Source organism: Acipenser ruthenus, chromosome 8 (genome assembly GCF_902713425.1).
Source record: "Acipenser ruthenus chromosome 8, fAciRut3.2 maternal haplotype, whole genome shotgun sequence".
Taxonomy (NCBI): Eukaryota; Metazoa; Chordata; class Actinopteri; order Acipenseriformes; family Acipenseridae; genus Acipenser; species Acipenser ruthenus.
This window is the reverse complement of record NC_081196.1, coordinates 25737838-25760909: the sequence shown is the minus strand read 5'-3', so window position 1 is coordinate 25760909 and position 23072 is coordinate 25737838. Positions and strand designations below refer to the sequence as shown.

Here is a 23072-nt window from a genome sequence, read left to right as displayed (position 1 = left end):
GTTAAAATCAGCCCTGCATAGTTTACAGAAAATATGCCTTTTTCCAATGTTGCTTAGGATTATGTGAGAATATGTTGTTGTCGAAGAAGCTGAAGTTTGCATCAATATACTTTTTTTTTTTTTTTACCGGGAGGCGAAGCCATCGTATATGGTCAAGTATGTGAGCTTGCCTCGCACACTGAATGCATGCCAGCCACGGTGCTCCCCTAGATCCTAAACCCTGCTAGGTACAGACAGATTCTAGTAATTACAGACTATGCATGACTGTGCAAAAAAGGTTTGCTGACAAAGGGGTTTAAAAGTAGAGTTTTGAGGAAAATACGCAAGAATCTGTCCCTGGAATTGTCCGGGAGAAGTGTTGAAAAAAAACGGTAGAGTCTTGGCAAATAAGGGAGAGTTGACAGGTCTGTATTGGTGTTGCTAGTCATTTCAGTATTTCAGTATTTCAGTTTAATACATCACAAACTGAATAAATGTAAACCATTTCTTAGTATTTACTCCCTCTGTCAATAACCAAATGAGCAAGATGGGCTGAATGGCGTCCTCTCATTTTGTAAACTTTCTTATGTTCTTATAAAATTATAAAACCACAAATAACTAGTTATAAAAATAGCATAAAACAAAAATATAACTTAGGCAACATGAAACGCTTTGAGTGAAACAGAATTTAAAGGCTGTCTGTCTGTTCAGAGTTCTATTACAGCTTTTGAAGTACAATCTACGCAGAAAACAGTGCATTTGCCACAGATTTGCCTTTTCACAATGGGCGCAGACATCAAAAGTTCTGTTTTTATTGTATTTAGCAACCTGGCATTGTCTTTTATTCCATGTGCCAGTGGGTGCAGTGCTGACTGAAGGTTGAGGGGCATTTGCCAGCCGGCTTTCGTGTCTCTTATCAAGATGTTTCTGCCATAGCTCCAGGGTTAGCTGCAAAATGATGTCACTCCGAGTGATTGTGTTGCCGGTGCACTCCTTGTACAAAACCAAAGCATTGATGGCTGCCAGGTCCAAAACATTATAAAAAACAGACACAGGCCACCTGCGAGTACCACCTTTTGACAGAATACAGCCGTGCCATTTGATCCAGTATATCCACACCGTACTTTCGTTGCGTTGTAAAATGCTTTGCGTCTCTGGCTTTTGTTTAGCATCAGTCCCGATGGTCACTGATCTGTGCAGAGCTTAGAATATGCACATTTAAAAAAAAAAATGGTATGTTAGCAGCAGTGTCTCGTAGTGGTTAGGGCTCTGGACTCTTGACCGGAGGGTCGTTGGTTCAATCCCAGGTGGGGGACACTGCTGCTGTACCCTTGAGCAAGGTACTTTACCTAGATTGCTCCAGTAAAAACCCAACTGTATAAATCGGTAATTGTATGTAAAAATAATGTGATATCTTGTAACAATTGTAAGTCGCCCTGGGCGTCTGTTAAGAAATAAATAAATAAATAAATAAATAATAATAATAATAATAATAATAATAATAATAATAATAATAATAATAATAATAATAATAATAAATAAATAAATAAATAAATAAATAAATAAATAATAATAATAATAATAATAATAATAATAATAATAATAATAAAATAAATAAATAAATAATAGTGTTGGCCCATGGCATTATGTATTCCAGTGACAATAACATGCACGGTATGTGGGACGCCTGCGGATCGATTAGCCGTTCCTTCCTGGGACCTAGTAGGTTAGACTGACTCGCTGCAGTTGGAGGATATAAAAAAATATTGTGTATTTATTACATATAAATAAATATAAGAATATTTTGTGGACCGTCTGGGTTCACTTTCATTTCCACCGGTGTCTGTATGTTTTTCTGTTTTTCATTCTTACAGAGGTAAGTATTGAAAAATTCTGAGTAGCTATTGTAGGCGTTCCTACTAGCAGCTCGATGCTGTTTTAGTACTGCTTCTGCAGTGCTATTACAAAGGCTGACTCGCAGGTGGGCATCCCTGTTGATTCACCACATACTCGTCTCCCCTGATCCTTAGGGACCGAGGTTACTGTTTCGGTGCAGGCTGCTGCTGGTCTTGTGTTCGCACTGACTACGCAGTTTGCCACTTGCAGTAACTGCGATTTATCGCCCCCGATCTCGCTTGCAAGTTCGAGGTTACTGCTTTTGTGCCGAACGGCGGTACTGAGTGCATCAAGTCGGTGCCACGTGTACTGTGTCGGCGCCAAACGTCGGCACTGAGTACACATGTTGGTGCCGAGGTGTCGTTACCTGTGACAGTGTCTGATGTAACTTAAAAAAGAGGATGGTGAGTAAGTAGATTCAAGAAACTGCACAGAGTCCTTTTCTTCAGTCAGTTGTTAGGTTTATTGAAATATGCAGGGAGTCTGGTCCCAGGTACAGGACACAGAATATGCATGACATTAAATACCCTTCTGCATAGGTGTCTCTCTCCTCCTCTTTCTCTGACACTTAACCAATAGATGTGTGATCTAGTGTGAAGATCTCTGAACTCAGTGCAGTCTTCAGACCCTAGTGCCCCAAAGGTCCATACATCTGGTTTTTGTCATCTTCCTTGTTCCTATCTCTCCGATTTGCCTAAGACCCTTTGATCCCAGTGGCATTATCTCTTTTTGGATCTCTCTGAAGTCTTAGAGCCTGGCTCTTCGGTCCCCTTGAAAACTAGCTTTATGACCCCGTCATAAACCAGCTGTATTTTCTAAGCAAAAACCTGTTAACTAGTTTTATACCCCAGTGGACTCCCGAAGGGCAAACTTCTTTCATGTCAGGGCTGGAGATCAAAGGACTTGTTTGTACAGCCGTGTGCTGCTGGCCAGCCATTTGCTTTGACACAAAATAATCTTAACTTCTCTACCATATTGCAGCCTTCATCTATCACAGCAGTGCTTGCATTTTTGGAACTAACAGTTTTTTCTATCCAATGTTAAATCACTTTTCAGAAAAATAACATGAATACAGCCGTCATTCCTCATGCGTAGCAAACTGCTATTCAATACTTGTTCCATGTTTTCCAACAGTGTAATTGCAGCTGTACTATCAGCCTGCACTGATAGCTGCGGGAAACCTATTAAAAATAGGTTAAACAGTACCATCCCTGGTCCAGTACCAGCTAGAACATACTGTACAGCAGCGTTGCTGCTTGTGGTGTTAAGTTTTGGTTACAAGTACTGTATACCACGCCAGCCCTGTTAAAGTAAATACTGCATACAGGAGCTGCAGCTCCCACCCTGTTCCACAGCGGCGTTGCTGCTTGAACAGACACGTCCAGCCTCGGCTGGGGCATGGTCTAGAGTGGCAGGGGGGCGTAGGGGAGGTGTAACCCTTATTGCGCACTAATGTTCATACAGTACTGTCTTTAACAAGCACTATTTTACAATGCTTGCTATATGCATTATATTGGGGTTTTATCCCTGTGACACATGCAGCCAGCCTATCTGGCTAGTACCAAGCAGGCCTTGTTGACAGTCTAGTTACTGTCTAGCTCACTGAGGCAGCAACAGTACAGTTTTACTGTACATTGCTTGTTATTTGCATAATCCCAGGATTTTATCCCTGTGACACATGCAAAGCCAGCCAGCCTGCCTGTCTAGTACCAAGCAAGCCTTATTGACAGTCCAGTTACTGTCTAGCACGCTAAGGCAGCAAATGTACATTTTTACTATGCATTGCTTGCTATTTGCATAATGCTAGGGTTTATCCCTGTGACACATGTGAAGGCAGCCTGCCTGCTTAGTAGTTACTGTTTTTACCAAGCAACTGCATACTCTTAATGTACATTGCTTGCTGTTCGCATTCTACCTGGATTTTATCCCGGTGACGCATGCAAAGCCAGCCTGTCTGTCTTGTACCAAGCTGGCTTGGTTGACAGTCCAGTTACTGTTTTTAACAAACTGAGTCAGCAACTGTACATTTCTTTTGTGCAATGCTTGCTATTTGCATTATGCCTGGGTCTTATCCCTGTGACACATGCAAACCAGCCTACCTCTCTATTTCTAAGCAAACCGCTTTCTGCAATTTTGCTTTTAACCACTTTCTGCGATTTTTATACCGGTGACACATGCAAAGACAGCCTGCCTGTCTATTTCCAAGAAAACCCCTGTATGGCGGAGCATATGTCGTTGATAAAAAGGGCCACTGCGGTCTTGCAGGTGGTCTGGTCTATAGAGGGTCCGCCCTGTTGCATTACTGTACAGTGGTATTACTGCTTGAGCTGACGCTCCCTTGCTGTACACTACTCTACCAACAGTGCTACAGGCACAAAACCAGCTCCAGCAGTCCCGGTTCTGACCTGCTACAGGGTTTTATAATTTCCAATCTGGACTGCCTGTCCAGCCTGCTTGTCTAGTATCAAGCAAGCCTTGTTGACAGTCCAGTTACTGTCAACAGCTCTACTAAGCACTCTTCCCCATCACCCTGTCATAGAGAGGTGGCTGTGTCCTCACCACATGGCTTTGTGCCAAGGGAGATCCACGCACCTGGGAATAGAAAAGCTCTGGGCAGCAGTTTTCCCACTGCCACAGGTCCAGGGCCCCTTCTCAGGGAGCCGTCTGGAGTATTGGCGTCAGTGCACCACAGACATCTAGGTGTTCAGACCGGCCACTCACTGCAGTTCAAGCACAGTCTCCCTTCCTCTTGGGGTGTGACTGCAGCATCAGTCACATACCCACAGGACAGTGTTGTGGTGTCTCAGGAGATAGCAGCTCTGCTGTTAAGACAGGCAATTCATATGGTACACCCCCTCCAATTGGAGGACAGGTTCTACTCCATGCCCAAGTGGGATGGTGGCCTCAGACTCATCCTCGACCAAGACAGGTCAATCTGTTCTGAGATGGAGGTCAGGCCAGGCAATTGGTCCACAAAGTAGGCCGCTAAGATGCCTACTTCCACATCCCCATAGAAACCGGCTCACAAGTACCTGCGGTTTGCGTTTAGGGAACAGCATACGAGTTCAAGTTTTGCCATTTGGCCTCTCTTTAGCTCCCGATGCCTTTCGAGGCGCAGGGAAGCTATGCTGACTGACCCCTTTGAGACTCAGTTGTATCACGGTTCGGGAGGTAGATATTGCCTCCCAGGAATCGACCCATTGTCCCCGCTGGTTCTCCATTACAGGAGCCTGGGACCCACTGACGATAGATGCCTTGGCAGCTGCTGTATGCCTTTCCACCGCGCGCCATGCTCTTTGACCCGGGTTGAGTGAGACAAAATGCTTGATGGCCGTTCGTGAGCCGAAGCAAATAACAAACAGCCAAGGAACATTTCTGTTTATTTTGTTTAGACATATTTTTGTTGATTGAGACATAGCATGAGCCAGACTGCAGTAGGGATGTAGAACAATTTGCTCTATCAACATTTGGGCTGAGGGTTCAATCCAGAGAAGTTTGGATGGAAGCATCAGTAACAAGCTGCTTCCCGGGCATTGATAATTGTATTGTGCATTTGCGTCTGTCACCCAGGTCAACCCTGCTTTATCAAACACAGTGTGAAATTGCGTACCCGACCCGCATGACACCAGGTGCTGACCTGGGTAGGTTCCAACCCGGGTAGAGCATGCCAGTGTGAAAGGGGCTTGGGATTATCAAACCAGGGTGATTGACACCCTGCAAAACGCCAGGGCAGCCTCTACTCGTTCCCAGTATGGTTACAAGTGGGATGTGTTTCAGACTTGGTGTTTTGGCTTGTGGGTTCGAAACCACGACATGCCCTATGGCAGTTATACTGCAATTTTTGCAGGATCTTTTTGATGAGGAGAACCCCCCTCTACTCTAAAGGTCTGTTTGGCAGCTATTTCGGTGTGCCATGTAAAAATCTATTCAGGAGCTCATTTCCTGGCAGGGCAATTTTTAAAAGGCACCCAGCGGCTTAGGCCACCGATGAAATGTAGTACTTAACCTCCATTTGAGCCCATGCATTCAGCTGGGCTGAATTTTTTGTCTTTCAGGACAGCTTTCTTGCTTATAATCACCTCCGCTAAGCGGGTGAGGTGAAATGCAAGCATTTTCAATATTGAAAGCTTGTCTAATTTTTTTTAGAGGCCAGAACGAAGGGTACACTTTGTATTAACCCAGCTTTTCTGCCGAAAACAATCTTGGCTTTCCACATTAACCAGTTGGTGGAATTGGAGGCTTTCCATCCCCATTTCCAGTCTGACAGGGAGCATCAGCTCCATACGCTTTGTCCAGTGCGGGCATTAATGTATTATGTGGACAGAACTAAAAGCTGGAGGCAGTCAGAACAATTTGTTTGTTACGGAGCTAACTGCTCACTGGCCTTTCCAACAGGGGTCAGGTGACTTCATGGGCTTTGTTCCAGGGTTCATCTATTCAGGAAATATGCAGTGCAGCGGTTTGGGCTTTATCCCATACGTTTGCCAGGTTCTATCGGCTGAATGTCGTGGACCCGCAGAATCCTGGATTTGGCACAAGAGTACTGAGGGCAGCTTCCCAGTCCAACCTCCAACCTCACGATATAATATTAGAGGTGAGTCTATCTTAATGTTTGTTACGAAACAGGTTAGGTTGTTATCATAACCCTGGTTCCCTGAAATAGGAATATTAACCATTAACTTTGGGGTCGCGGTGTTCACGGTCGCAATCTCAGAAGAAAATGACAATGCTTGTAGGGCGTGCTGCTGTTTTGTGGTTGCGGGGCGGAGCCGCAGCAGCGCCACCCTGCTGTAGCGTGAGTCTTTGATACAGAGTTTTTAGTTCGGGTGTCTTTAAAGGGAAACACCCATTTTGTAATGGTTAATATTCCTATTTCAGGGAACCAGGGCTATGATAAAAACGTTTTGTTTCGTAGTGGCGTTTAACATTTTAGTCTTTCATGACTCCAGTGGACTGTTTGCACAGAAGGAGGTTTGCCCTACTTCTCAGTTAGAAAAAATATTTTTCTGCGCAAATGTTCTAAACTCTTCTAGTGCTTTTCATTTTTTTCCCACTGTTGCAATTGCTTGCATAGCAGAGATCACTATCTCACAAACTGGCTTGCATGTAGAAACCGTTGCATCAGTCTGTCATTTAGGGCTGGGACAATAGTGTATTTTTACTATCAATGCATCGTTTTCATAAAGACCTGATGCATCGTTTTTTCATAACGTAAAAGAAACGTGTAAATAAGTACATATATTTTCATCAAATCTAATCATGAAAAGTAAACGTTTCTCCAGTTGATCTTAAACTACACATTTCTAATTATTTATGTCTAGTAACAATGTCGACGAGGTTCCCCACAAAAGTTAATAAAACATTGCAGCAAACGGATTAGAGAAAAAAAAAAACTCCCAACGGGGAACACAAGAATAGCTATTTACAACTCCAAAGTAACAAAGTCTGTGCTCTCTCCAGAGCTTATTTTCTGTTTTTATTCAGAAATATTATGCCATCCACATTCTCAGGTGTCAAAGAAGAACGGAGTTTGTTCACAAGCATCATGCTTTGCTGAACACACGCTCGCTCGGGACCGATGTTGCAGGGATACTTAACATGCTCTTTGCCAAGGCTGCTAGGTTGGGAAAGCGTCTCTGGTTATTTTTCCACCAAATCAGGGGATCTTCACTGATGTTTAATGGAGTTTCAGAAGCATAAATCATCATCTCTTGTTGGATTAAGGTTTCCTTGGAAGTAGTGTGTGTTTGTTGCCGTCCACGAAGTAACAATTCCATTGCTTGTTCGGTCTTCGTTTTCTTTTTAACAGGTAAGTCCTCTGTGCTGCACTCATTTGTACAGGCACGATTTCCGTCATTTTCGAGGTTGTCCTGCACCAGCCTCACTAGTTTGGACGACGGTGCTTCATACAAGTGGGCTTTGGTCTGTTCGGATAGGAAATCCAGATGGCAAAATCATGGGGTCAAGAAATGACACAAAAAGCAATGGCATAACCTCATTATTTGGGTCATTAAATAAAATCGCTGAGACAAGTTACACACTAGCTTATCTCTCACTCTGTGTAACTGGAATTAGCAAATCGAATTTGAAGAAGACAGTGTCTCCCCTTCATCAGGAACTTCAGTCAGTCTGTGTTTTATTCCTGTTGCAAGTGGTACAAAGAATTAGCCGTAATGTTTTTCTCTGCACTCAAAAGTACTGTAGACAGTTCTAATGGCTGTAGTAGGTGTAGTATCACAGCCATTAGCTTCCACTGCTCAGTCGTGAGATCTAAAGTAGCTGCGTCAGACTTTTTGGTCAAATCTAGGTTTGACAAAACATCAATAACTGGCCATTTTAATTCAAGAAGGTGTTCAAACATACAATAAACCGTGTTCCACTTTGTTTGCACATCCTGTATTAACCTGAGTGGTGCTTTTTCTGTGTTCAGCATTTCTGTTTGTTTCCTATTTAAGTGCTTGTTGCCATCTCACTCTTTTTAAAATGTGCAACCAGTCTCCTTGCTGCTGCCACTAATGTATGGACTTGTCGTACATCTTCCAAGCTTTTCTGAATGCAGAGATTTATATTGTGCCCTGCACAGCTCACACTTGCCACGCTACCAAAAAGTAACACAGCACGCTCGCTTGCAGAAAGCAAAGACATTATTACTTTTGTAGCCACTTTATCTGATTGACCACTTTTACTAAATTCACAGCTGTGTCTCGTGTAATTTTCGTGTCGCTAATACTTTTGCCTCGAATTGCCAGTTTTGCTTAATGTAATGACAGGTGACTGTTAAACGTATCTTGTGCCATGCTTGTCCATACATCGGTAGTGATGGACATGAATTACACTCCTGACTTAAATCCTGTCTAAGCTTTTCCTTTGCACGTTCGTGATCCAGAGTAATGAATTTGGAAATTGTATTTCGACAGGGCATTTCATAGCCTGGAGCAAGATTCACAATTAGATTTAAACGCAGCTCCCTCTACTATACTAACAGGTCTGATATCTTGTGTGTCAACATCCACTATCAGGCCTGTTATTTCTTTTCTCTGACGCTTTCTGGATCAGCTTTATTTCCAAAATAAGCTGTCACTGAAGGTGTTGCTTCCTTTTGTTTTTAACTTGTCTTCTGCTGTCGTATTTTGTCGGGTGCTGTCTTACTAAATGATCCTGCAGGTTGGTGGTATTGCAACAGAAGCTCATTAAAACGCCACAAACAGCGCATTTTATTCAATTTTGTTGTTTTGTAAAAAGCCTCCAAACGTCTGACTGCATTATTTAAAATTAAATTAAATCGACAATTTAACAAGCAAAATCTGATCCTGAAATGTGGCCTACCTCTAGTCTCTTCTAGTTTTTTTTTTTTATTTGTTTGTTTTTTTTGCCATGCTTACTCTGAAAACGTACGTGCTGCATAGTGGGTGGGGAGGGTTTTTTTTATTATTATTTAAAGGAACCAAAGGAAGGGCAAAGAATAAGTGTAGATTTAAATTTTGCCGGTCCTAGTAAAAGTGTTGTATGTGGTTTCTTTTTTGGTTTTTTTTTTCTCCCCTCCCCAACCATCGATGGAGTTAAATGGCCAAGAGCTTGTGAGAAAACTGCATGGGACACAGTAAACACAGATCTCTGCTTTGCATTGGAAAGATTAAGTGGAACAGTTGAAAAGAAGCTGGATAAATTTGGGGACATCATCTACGCATATGGAAGTGAGAGGTTTGGAGTTGAAAAAAGGAAGGAAAAAGTACAAACTATTCCTGGAAAGTCTAGACAGCAGCAGGAGATTGAACACTTAGTTAGAGAAAGGAGACAGATGAGGAAGCAATGGAGAAGAGCAGAACAAAGTCAGAAGGAGGGACTCCATCTCTTACAAAGGGTCATAAAAGATAAGCTTGCAACATTGCGCAGAGCTGAGCGCCTACGAAACGCTACAAAAAGAAGGAGCGTGCGAGAGCTAACTTTTATAAGACCCATTCAAATTTGTAAAGAAGTTATTCACCAGTGAGAAGAATGGCACATTAAAAGCATCTAAGGTTGAGCTGGAGAGATATTTGGAGGAAACACATACAGATTCAAAAAGACAGGAGCCTATGTCATTTCCGTCAGACATCCCACCTATCAATCCACCAGAATACCAAATGGAGGACTGTGCACCTAAGTGGAAAGAAATAGAGCAAGCTGTGAAAAAAGCAAGGGCTTCATCATCTCCAGGGCCTAATGGAATTCCGTACAGAGTGTACAAGAGTGCTTCAGGAGTTCTACGAATCCTGTGGAAATTGATGAAAGTGGCATGGGAAAAACAGGTTGTACCAAGAGCATGGTGCCGAGCAGGTGGAGTCTTTATACCTAAAGAAAAAGATTCTACAAGCATCAGTCAGTTTCGTCCTATTTCCCTATTAAATGTAGAAGGCAAGATTTTCTTCAGCATTATTGCTCAGAGATTGTCAACTTACCTATTAAAGAACTGCTTCATTGACACTTCAATACAAAAAGCGGGCATTCCAGGTTTCCCAGGATGCTTAGAACACATCAGTGTGATCTGGCAACAAATTCAATCAGCTAAAAAGGAGAGGAAGGAGCTCCATGTGACATTCCTGAATTTGGCTAATGCATATGGTTCAGTGCCACATGAACTTCTATGGGCAGCATTTGATTTTTTCATTTGATGACAATAACACATTTAGTGAAAGCCTACTTTGGAGATTTGCAATTTAGTTTTTCAACTTCAGAATTCAGCACTACATGGCAATGCCTAGAGGTTGGAATAATGGCAGGATGCACCATTTCTCCACTGGCTTTTACCATGGCAATAGAAGTAATCATTAGGGCATCAAAATGGGTAGTAGGAGGAAAGCGCTTGGCTTCTGGAATGCGACTACCACCAATTCGAGCATACATGGATGACATGACAACCATGCCTACAACAGTAGCCTGCACTAATCGGTTATTGGGCAAATTAACCAATAACATTGAACGGGCACGAATGCAATTCAAGCCCACTAAATCAAGGAGCATCTCTATAATTAAAGGCAAAGTAGTAGATAAAACATTCTTCATTAATGGTGAGGCAATACCAACAGTGTCTGAGAAGCCAGTGAATAGTCTTGGGAGATGGTATGACGGGGATTTAAAGGACACAGTTTGTGTGGGAGAAGTTAGACAACAAGCAGTGGAAGGGTTGAAGAGCATAGACAGCTGCACTCTACCAGGCAAACTAAAACTCTGGTGCTTTCAGTTTGGTCTACTGCTGAGGTTGCTGTGGCCACTGACTGTGTACGAGGTTTCTTTGACAACAGTAGAGAAGCTGGAAGCTTTAATCAGTTCATACATCAGGAAATGGTTGGGAGTTCCACGCTGCCTCAGCAGAGTGGGACTTTATGGTAAAGGAATACTGCAGCTACCAGTCTCTGCTCTAACCGAGGAGTTTAAGTGCGCCAAGGTCAGACTGGAAATTACATTAGTAGAGTCACGCTATAAATGCGTAAGGGAGGCAGCACCTGTGTTGAAAACTGGAAGAAAGTGGGCGGCAAAGAAAGCTGTGGAAGTTGCAAAGGCTGCCCTTCGAATTGGTGATATCATGGGGCAAGTTCAGCATGGAAGAGGGGGTCTTGGTTTCAGTTCAACTCCTCCTACATGGCACAAGGCGGCCCCAGCTCAAAGGAGGAAGCTGGTAGTCAACGAGGTGCAAAAGCAGGAGGAGAGGATGAGGTGTATAAAGGCCATTTCCCAGGCCAAACAGGGAGAATGGATGAGATGGGAGAGTGTGGAACAACGCAAGATTGGCTGGCAAGACCTATGGTCAATGGAACAGAGCAGGATCAGTTTCCTCATCAGGTCAACATATGATGTTCTCCCATCACCACAGAACCTAAACCTCTGGGTAGGAGAGGATCCCTCATGTCCTTTGTGTTCATCACCTGCAACATTAAGGCACATTTTGACAGGATGTAAGGTGGCTCTTAGCCAAGGACGGTTTACTTGGCGCAATGACCAGGTGCTGCGATGTTTGGCCTTAGCATTGGAAGACAAGCGTAACATGACCAATAAGTTGCCACCTGTTCCATCAAAACATTACACACAAAAGACAACATTCCTCCGCCCTGGAGAGCAACCACCAAGAAAAGGTGTTAAAACCAATCCTTGCCCAGGACAACTGGAAGCTGCTAGAGACTGGAAAATGCTGGCAGATGTTGGTCAACGGCTTATTTTTCCACCTGAGTTTGTCACCACTAACCTTCGACCAGATACTGTCTTGTGGTCTGGATCAGCACGCCTTGTTCACCTGATAGAGTTAACAGTGCCATGGAAGGATGCTGTAGATGAGGCGTATGAGAGGAAGAAACTGCGGTATGCTCAACTAGCCACTGAAGCGGAACAGCGAGGATGGAGAGTCCGGGTTTACCCAGTGGAAGTGGGTTGTCGAGGATTTGTGGCACACTCTACAACCCGGTTTCTCAGAGACGTCGGATTCAGTGGCCAAGAGTTGCGTCGCACAGTGAAGAACTTATCTGAGCAGCAGAGAGGAGCAGCAACTGGCTGTGGTTGAGACGGAAAGATTCTGGCTGGGGATCTCAAGCACAATAGAAAGAAAGAAACAGTGATGAACAGGTAAGTAAGCTGGGCTGAGTTGAGTGGGGGACGGAGGGGGGTGATGCTGGGACGCCAGAATCACCGTCGAGCCCTCTTGAGGTGTCTTGAGCTAGTCAACGAAACACTGAGGATGGAAGGTGCCCACTTGAAGACCCCAGAGATGTACCCTACTTAACTCAATCCAGACGGTTGTCATGCTGATGCACTGGGGAGGCTGCACTGTGGTTGATCCCCAGAGCCAGCATCGCAGCCGTTGTGTGTGCTGATGCGCCAGGGAGGCAAAATAAGATAATCCCTGGAGCCAGCATTACACTTCAGCCATTAACACCAGACAGAAGGATATCTACATCATCATATGGAAGGAAACATAAATGGATGGAGACACATATGGATTACATTAGTTTACTGTAAAGCTACGTCTTAGTTGGTGCTTATCTTGGCGAGAGCCGAGTTCAAATCAGCATGAAGTTTTAACATCTACTCTCGTGTAATGGAAATCAGATGTGGTGTCAGTCGCGACTTGCCCCATGGCAGATATACTGCAATTTTTGCAGGACCTTTTTGATGAAGGAAATCTCCCTCCACACTTAAGGTCTACCTGGAACTAAGGTTACTCTCATCACTAATCCTGCTTTTCTCCCTAAAAGCATTTCTGGTTTCCATATCAACCAGTCAGTGGCATTGGAGGTCTTCTATCCACATCCTTTCCAGTCTGACCAGGCGAGAAAGCTCCATGTACTGTCCAGTTAGGGCACTGCCGTATTATTTTGGCGGCAATCCAAGCAGTTGTTTGTTTGCTTCAGGTCTAAGGTCGAGGTGGATTGCAGACATGGTCAGGATTGCATACGATCTTGCCAACCTGCCCCCACCAGAAAAGGTCACTGGTCACTCCACAAGAGACCTTGCAACCTCTTGTGCGTTATTCCAGGGTGTATCTGTCACAGACATTTGCAATGCGGCAGTATGGGCCACGCCTCATACTTTTACCAGGTTCTACCGACAATATCGTATATCAGCAGAACCCTGGTTTTGGGACCACAAGGTTAAGGACACTGCCTTTTAACTCGCTTTCATTGTGTTCCACTTTGAGTCCTGGGGTAGTTAGCCATACGCCTTTTAATCAATCCCAGGTGGGGGACACTGCTGTTGTACACTTGAGCAAGGCACTTTACCTAGATTGCTCCAGTAAAAACCCAACTATATAAATGGGTAATTGTATGTTAAAATAATGTGATATCTGTATAATGTATAATGTGATATATTGTAACAACTGTAAGTCGCCCTGAATAAGGGTGTCTGCTAAGAAATAAATAAATAATAATTGGACTTCTGGTGTTTTAAATGCTGAAGTTACTCAGTGTAACCTTGCAGCATATACACTGCATGAGGGCCCTCCCACTGTACTGTGTACCACATGCCATGGACCCTCAATTGGTCTTCGGCCAGAATGCTAAAGGCAATGGCTTGGATATTGTGGAAAACACACTTTTTTTACAATAGATTTTTTTCCCTACATGCTCCAACATCGACAAATAAAGAAAGGTGATACACAGGTTTAGTTTCGAAAGAACCCTTGTTTGCAAAATTTTATTCCATTAATAATTTTACAGTGTTTTTCATTTTTCGTTAAACTGCTAGAAGCTATTCTGTTTTTCAAAATTTCTAAATAATTGGTTCAAGTAAATTTTAAATGCACTGTCAAAATACATCAAATATAGATATTTATTTGTATGTAGCGATCCATGCATTTGTGTTTATGTACTGTATTCCCTGTCTGTTTGCATGCTGTGTGTGATTCCCATTGCTTGTTTACCTTTAGTGTGTGTGTGATCCCGTACCATAGACAATAGTTCCAGCTGCATTGGCTTTTACAAATTCATTGTGTTGTATTCACATTTAAAAGAAAAGTATTAAACAGTGCTGCTTCATCAATTAAAAAGCAAAGAAACAATAAACTAAAAAGTGCACCATCTAATAACCAGTAAAAAAAACATCTTAGTGTTGCATACGGTGCAGTACAATTGCATTACATTTCCAGCTGTAAAAAATATATTAATTTTGTTAAACAGAACCATACACATACTTTACAAGTGTACCACTGTGTTACACTGACATGTAGAACAAGTTACAGTATGCTATGTATTAAAGTCATTCAAAGTGCTCCTTTCAAACAATGTTTTCTACATCGGGCCATAAACATGTTCCTGCTCTATCAGCTCGTTTTTCTTTAGCCATATCGTCTCCAGTTACGTACTGTTTCTTCAGCACTGCGATACATTTCGACAAATGGCAAATTCAACAACATGCAATTTCAAACCTGTTGTGTAGCATTTTCGTTTTTTGACCTACTTTATCCAGTGTAACCGAGCCTTTGGCTCTTGGGTTCGTTGTGCACAAGTTATTTGACCCAACACAGGATTTTTTCTTTTTCAGCACTTTTATTCACACAATAAAATAAACAAACAAAACAAAAACCTGACTCCAACCGGGAGTGCTAAACCTTTTTTTTTTCTTTCTGATTTAATCCTCACCTAACCTAAAACTACTTGACGGCTAAGCTGTTTCCCAGTCACACACAATCCAATACAGGTCTCCACAGTACCTTTGCTGATTCCGACCAGACAGGTCTGCTCACAGCTGTACACAGCCTTCACCACGGGGTTTCCCCTTTATGCAGGGCCCCATTAAAAAAATTGGAGCCAGGTGCTTCACCTGACTCCTCCCCCTTTTCTGCCACACCAGTCTAAAAAAGCATTGCAGTTACAACAAACTCAAACTTGATAAATTTACTCAGCTTTCCAACCAATAGCTGTTTGCTACAGATCCCAGGAGTGAATTTAGTCTGAATGTTGACAAATCAATGGCTCAGGAGGGTGGGAATAAGGAAATTCATAGAGATTGACAGCTAGTGTTAACAGAGAAGCAGTATAGGTGTGACTTTTTAGTCTGAACGCTTACGTTTAACATTCAAAGTGACTTAAGGTATTGAGAGTAACAAATTAAAACTTTTAATTAGAACAGTGGTTTTGTGTTTAGATCCTGAAAAAATAATCGGGATGTTGACAGTTAAGTTTGTGTGAGACATAACCATTATTATTATTATTATTGTTGTTATTATTATTTATTTCTTAGCAGACGCCCTTATCCAGGGCGACTTAGTCGTAAACAAATACATTTCAAGAATGTGTGCTAAGGTTACTGCACATCTTCAAATAAAGACCTGAGGCAAAAACTGTAGGTTGTAAAATAACTAGGCAATCTAACAATGTGTATTTACCTTTTTCTTTATTTTTTTTTTTTAATAGGAAGCAGAAGAGACTGTCATCTCTGTGACTTCCAAGAAGCCACTCCAAAAAACCATGGCAAGCACAGAGACAGAGTTTGTGAGATTTGAAAATTCCTCCTTCCCAGTGCCATTATTTTTCAAGAATGCCAATGGTGGCAAGCCCAGAGCAGCCAAACAGGTGTGGTCATTTAATTTTTGTGACTACTGTTGCTACTGCAAAATGAATTGCTTATCTACTGAGCAGCCATCTTGTAGCTTTGCTTTTGGTAACGATACCTCCAGAGCGGTTACAAAAAATATTGTAAAAAGAATAAGAAAATAAGACAATGTAATATAAAAAGATACATACACATACATACTTATACACATATGCATATATATATATATATACAAATATACATACATACATTCACACATATACATAAATTCAGTAGGCTAAATTATAAAAATAGGTCTTAAGTCTTGATTTAAAAATAGCCAAATGTCCTTAGGGTTAACAAAGCATCAATCACACATTTACTATATCTGCTATATCTTCAGCATTGTGTCTTGGTTATTTTATTTGTATATTTATTTTAAATTGTTTAGCTGGAACAATTAATGTGTAATTTATGTTCCAAAGCATTTTTGACTGCACATTTTTATATCTAACCAAAATGAGTTTGCTTTAATCACTGCTGGATGATGAAATGGCCATCATGTGACAATGTTACAGGAAATCATACCAGGGAATGCTGATGCAATAAGATTATTTAATATCCTAATTGCTGCACAGGTCATTGATTACACTTGGGGATGGACAGATTAGTGGATTGGAACCAGCACAGATTATTAATAAAATGTCATCCTCTGTAATCCATTTTTCCCTATCATCAGAAATTATTATTATTATTATTATTATTATTATTATTATTATTATTATTATTATTATTATTACTATTATTCACTCTTCACAATGACACAGCAATGCCCAATTTCAAACAGTTTGAGACAAGCTGCAGTGCCGAACTTTTAGTCGTCATGTTAACTAAAACAGAACTAGGTACCAGTAATGATAAATAGGCCTGCATACGTGTGGTATAGTGAGCGCATTATTATTTACAGTTTCTAACATCTACCATCTTATTGTCTTTTATTTATTATTATCATTATTATTATTATTATTATTATTATTATTATTATTATTATTATTATTATTATTATTATTATTATTATTATTAATGGTAGTTTACTAGTCTTTCATGTTAATTACGTTGTGTTTTATGTTTGCAATGATAAGCAATGCTATGTGAATAATGCAGTAAAAAGTATTTAAAATATTTTAAGCTTCAAACGCAGATTTATAAATGTATTTGTGTAGCACGACCTCTGAATACCACTTATTAATGAAAAAAGAAAAATTGGTATTGAATATGTATCTGCCAATTATTGATATGGAATATCGGTAATAGGAATTAGCCCCAAAAATGCCTAATAACACTTGATTGACTATTGTGCTTGATGGATGTAGGAGATCTAATTTATGTGAATAATTTATATAAATCAGGAGATTCCAGTGACTTTCTGTCATTTACTTGTATAAAAGAAAGCCTTTGAGGTTTTCTGACTTAAAGCAGCCAACCATTATTTTCATTGGACTGCGTGTTTTAAAGTACAGTAGGTGAAGAGAAGAGAGTTTGTAAATTTAAATTTAGCAATAGGGATTTCTTAGCGCAGTTAAAACTGGGTATCTTAATTAAAAAAAGATATAATAATAATTGAAATAGCTGATGGGTTTTCTTCTTAGGGGCTGCAGACACCAGAATCGAGTTCAAAGAAAGTCACCTTTGGACTGAACAACAACAAGACTGCAGGTAACAGTCCGTGTGTTTGCATCTCTCCTCTTCCTCTCTCTTATTTATCAATACGTTATACAGAAGACTGCTGTTCAGCACACAAACCGCTCATTTATGTGAGCAATCCTGTAGTATTATTTATTTCTTAGCTGACACCCTTATCCAGGGCAACTTACAATTATTACAAGGTATCACATTATTTTTACATACAATTACCCATTTATACAGTTGGATTTTTTACTGGAGCCATCTAGGTAAAGTACCTTGTTCAAGGGTACAGCAGCAGTGTCCCCACCGGGGATTGAACCCACGACCCTCCGGTCAAGAGTCCAGAGCCCTAACCACTACTCCACACTGTATCTAATATTATGTTTTGCCTTTCCATATGTGCTTGTAGGCCCATATGAATGTTACACATTACAGTAACTGCCAGTTCATATGAATAAATGAAGGATTGGAATTTGTTCTTTATTGTCAGTGTTTCTGAAGAACCCAGTGCTCAAACAGATAATGATAATGAACAGGCACATATAGAATGTGATAGAAATAGATAGCCTGTAAGTTTACATTTTGGTGTTTTTAGGGTCCTCATTGAAAAAATTGGAACCCTTATACGATGATTGTGTCCAACAGAATGTCTGTCACATTCTGCATGGCATTAACTGTCTACAGTGAACAGTATTGTTTATTTTACACTCATACTACTTCCCAAAGTAAAAGCCAGGGGAATTTAAAGGCAAAAAAACATGGTTTTTATTATCTGAGATACTGTTGTCAATTCTGACTTTTTGTTCTTGAATATCTAACAGGACTACAACGTTGATAAAACCAGCTAGGTGTGAAAAAGAATCCATATTCATTCATCCATATATAGGCTAGCGTAAAGCAATTGCTATGATCACATTTGAAACCATTTTAAAATGGTGCTGAAGTAAAACAAACTCCAGATGTGTAAATTCACTCATCATTAACTTTGGGATTTTTGAATGGATTTAGCCTGCTCTTCACGGTAGGTGATATATTCTGTTTTTTTTTTTCTTTTTGCTGGATTAACCCGTCTTTAATTAAATAGAGGGTATCTGTTTTCAAGTATTCAAGAATTCCCTGGATTGCTGACAGATTGAGGCATGTTGTTGTTGTTGTTGTTGTTGCCGCCAAACTACTATTAATGTCCTTTGCACAAGATACCTACGTTTTTGCAACTACTATTTTATTGCTAATTTTCTCACTCCTGGTGTCATATACAGCACAGTTAATTGTACAATACATTTCAATGAGAAACTACAAATACTTTCTTAATTCATCTAAATTTAAAAGTGTTACATGGATGGACGGCAGCAGGAGATTGAACGCTTAGTTAGAGAAAGGAGACAGCTGAGGAACCAATGGAGAAGAGCAGAACAAAGTCAGAAGGAGGGACTCAATCTCTTACAAAGGGTCATAAAAGATAAGCTTGCAACATTGCGCAGAGCTGAGCGCCTACAGAAACGCTACAAAAAGAAGGAGCGTGCGAGAGCGAACTTTTATAAAGACCCATTCAAATTTGTAAAGAAGTTATTCACCAGTGAGAAGAATGGCACACTAAAAGCATCTAAGGTTGAGCTGGAGAGATATTTGGAGGAAACACATACAGATTCAAAAAGGCAGGAGCCTATGTCAGTTCCGTCAGACATCCCACCTATCAATCCACCAGAATACCAAATGGAGGACTGTGCACCTAAGTGGAAAGAAATAGAGCAAGCTGTGAAAAAAGCAAGGGCTTCATCATCTCCAGGGCCTAATGGAGTTCCGTACAGAGTGTACAAGAGTGCTTCAGGAGTTCTACGAATTCTGTGGAAATTGATGAAAGTGGCATGGGAAAAACAGGTTGTACCAAGAGCATGGCGCCGAGCAGGTGGAGTCTTTATACCTAAAGAAAAAGATTCTACAAGCATCAGTCAGTTTCGTCCCATTTCCCAATTAAACATAGAAGGCAAGATTTTCTTCAGCATTATTGCTCAGAGATTGTCAGCTTACCTATTAAAGAACTGCTTCATTGACACTTCAATACAAAAAGCGTGCATTCCAGGTTTCCCAGGTTGCTTAGAACACATCAATGTGATCTGGCAACAAATTCAATCAGCTAAAAAGGAGAGGAAGGAGCTCCATGTGACATTCCTGGATTTGGCTAATGCATATGGTTCAGTGCCACATGAACTACTTTGGGCAGCATTTGATTTTTTCAGTGTACCGATGACAATAACAAATTTAGTGAAAGCCTATTTTTTTTGCAATTCAGTTTTTCAACTTCAGAATTCAGCACTACATGGCAATGCCTAGAGGTTGGAATAATGGCAGGATGCACCATTTCTCCACTGGCTTTTACAATGGCAATGGAAGTAATCGTTAGGGCATCGAAATGGGTAGTAGGAGGAGAGCGCTTGGCTTCTGGAATGCGACTACCACCAATTCGAGCATACATGGATGACATGACAACCATGACTACAACAGTAGCCTGCACTAATCGATTATTGGGCAAATTAACCAGTAACATTGAATGGGCACGAATGCAATTCAAGCCCACTAAATCAAGGAGCATCTCTATAATTAAAGGCAAAGTAGTAGATAAAACATTCTTCATTAATGGTGAGGCAATACCAACAGTGTCTGAGAAGCCAGTGAAGAGTCTTGGGAGATGGTACGACGGGGATCTAAAGGACACAGTTCGTGTGGGAGAAGTTAGACAACAAGCAGTGGAAGGGTTGAAGAGCATAGACAGCTGCGCTCTACCAGGTAAACTAAAACTCTGGTGCTTTCAGTTTGGTCTACTGCCGAGGTTGCTGTGGCCACTGACTGTGTACGAGGTTTCTTTGACAACAGTAGAGAAGCTGGAAGCTTTAATCAGTTCATACATCAGGAAATGGTTGGGAGTTCCACGCTGCCTCAGCAGAGTGGGACTTTATGGTAAAGGAATACTGCAGCTACCAGTCTCTGCTCTAACCGAGGAGTTTAAGTGCGCCAAGGTCAGACTGGAAATTACATTAGTAGAGTCACGCTATAAATGCGTAAGGGAGGCAGCACCTGTGTTGAAAACTGGAAGAAAGTGGGCGGCAAAGAAAGCTGTGGAAGATGCAAAGGCTGCCCTTCGAATTGGTGATATCATGGGGCAAGTTCAGCATGGAAGAGGGGGTCTTGGTTTCAGTTCAACTCCTCCTACATGGCACAAGGCGGCCCCAGCTCAAAGGAGGAAGCTGGTAGTCAACGAGGTGCAAAAGCAGGAGGAGAGGATGAGGTGTATAAAGGCCATTTCCCAGGCCAAACAGGGAGAATGGATGAGATGGGAGAGTGTGGAACAACGCAAGATTGGCTGGCAAGACCTATGGTCAATGGAACAGAGCAGGATCAGTTTCCTCATCAGGTCAACATATGATCTTCTCCCATCACCACAGAACCTAAACCTCTGGGTAGGAGAGGATCCCTCATGTCCTTTGTGTTCATCACCTGCAACATTAAGGCACATTTTGACAGGATGTAAGGTGGCTCTTAGCCAAGGACGGTTTACTTGGCGCCATGACCAGGTGCTGCGATGTTTGGCCTTAGCATTGGAAGACAAGCGTAACATGACCAATAAGTTGCCACCTGTTCCATCAAAATATTACACACAAAAGACAACATTCCTCCGCCCTGGAGAGCAACCACCAAGAAAAGGTGTTAAAACCAATCCTCGCCCAGGACAACTGGAAGCTGCCAGAGACTGGAATATGCTGGCAGATGTTGGTCAACGGCTTATTTTTCCACCTGAGATTGCCACCACTAACCTTCGACCCGATATTGTCTTGTGGTCTGGATCAGCACGCCTTGTTCACCTGGTATAGTTAACAGGGCCATGGGAGGATGCTGTAGATGAGGCGTATGAGAGGAAGAAACTGCGGTATGCTCAACTAGCCACTGAAGCGGAACAGCGAGGATGGAGAGTTCGGGTTTACCCAGTGGAAGTGGGTTGTCGAGGATTTGTGGCACACTCTACAACCCGGTTTCTCAGAGACGTCGGATTCAGTGGCCAAGAGTTGCGTCGCACAGTGAAGAACTTATCTGAAGCAGCAGAGAGGAGCAGCAACTGGCTGTGGTTGAGACGGAAAGATTCTGGCTGGGGACAGGTAAGTAAGCTGGGCTGAGTTGAGTGGGGGACGGAGGGGGGTGATGCTGGGACGCCAGAATCACCGTCGAGCCCTCTTGAGGTGTCGTGGGCTAGTCGACGAAACACTGAGGATGGAAGGTGCCCACTTGAAAACCCCAGAGATGTACCCTACTTAGCTCAATCCAGACGGTTGTCATGCTGATGCGATGGGGAGGCCGCACTTTGGTTGATCCCCTGAGCCAGCATCGCAGCCGTTGTGTGTGCTGATGCGCCAGGGAGGCAAAATAAGCTGATCCCTGGAGCCAGCATTACACTTCAGCCATTAACACCAGACAGAAGGATATCTACATCATCACATGGAAGGAAACGTAAATGGAGGGAGACACATATGGATCACATTAGTTTACTGTAAAGCTACGTCTTAGTTGGTGCTTATCTTGGCGAGAGCCGAGCTCAAATCAGCATGAAGTTTTAACATCTACTCTCGTGTAATGGAAATCATTAGTGCTGTATTGAGTGCAGTATGACTTGTGTTTATCACAAATTTAAATTATACATTTAATTTAACTAGTAAACTTACCCACATGTCTGTATATCTACCACAATCTACATGGTGAACACAGTATCTGCCTTGATTTTACTTAAATCTTCACTAAGCATTCTCATACACTCCTAGCCTCCTCTAGACGTTTTGGATTGCATTTCATTATAATCAGAGAAACTTTTATATAAAAAATGTACCTTGATTGCTGTGCGCTTATTAGGTTTGAAACCCTATTGGCGTCCTGCCCTACGTACTACCCTGGGCAGAGTCCCCCTCAAATATACATATTGTTTTCCTCTATAGGTTGTGCTCTTGTATCTGTTTTTCAAGGAGTTTTGTTTTGTTTTTTGTTTTTAAACAGAATTCAGAAAGACTGACAAAAGCATATTGGTGAGTCCAGAGGGAATGTCACGAGTGGCCTTTGACCCCCAGCAGAAGCCCCTTTGCGGAGTGCTCAAGTCTCCCTTGAGCGTGCTGTGTTCCAGGCATAAAAAGAACACCCCTGCCTCTACCAAGAAAAGAGCGACCGCTGCAGACTTTTTTTAGCTTTTGTTTTTCTTATTCTGACAGTGGTCTCTTTCTAATTGAATCAATGTATTGTAGAAGCAATAAAAAGAAACCAATACTTTCTTTGTAAACATTATTTATAATTAGAGCATTAAACCACAACTCTTATCCAGTTATTTTCTGGATGCATCATCTTATCATGCTCTTTCCAATGCCCTATTTTTAATTGTGGTAGGATTATTTGTAGTTCATAACTAAGTAATATAACTGGGTACCCTAGAATTCTTTCTCATTTGGAGAAGGAATTGTAATGAATGAGTGGATTAGGTTAGC

At 41.7% G+C, this 23072-nt stretch overlaps 1 protein-coding gene across 1 annotated transcript in view; it reads left to right on the top strand.

Annotated features, from left to right (window-relative positions):
- LOC131737877 (ribosomal RNA processing protein 1 homolog B-like) overlaps nt 1-22860 on the top strand; it is a 58724-nt gene extending 35864 nt beyond the window's left edge. The window contains exons 6-8 of the mRNA XM_059029652.1: nt 15756-15914; nt 17523-17589; nt 22594-22860. Of these exons, the coding sequence (XP_058885635.1) occupies nt 15756-15914; nt 17523-17589; nt 22594-22778 (411 nt within the window). The 3' untranslated portion in view covers nt 22779-22860. The remainder of the gene's footprint in view (nt 1-15755; nt 15915-17522; nt 17590-22593) is intronic.
- Nucleotides 22861-23072: the final 212 nt, after the last annotated feature.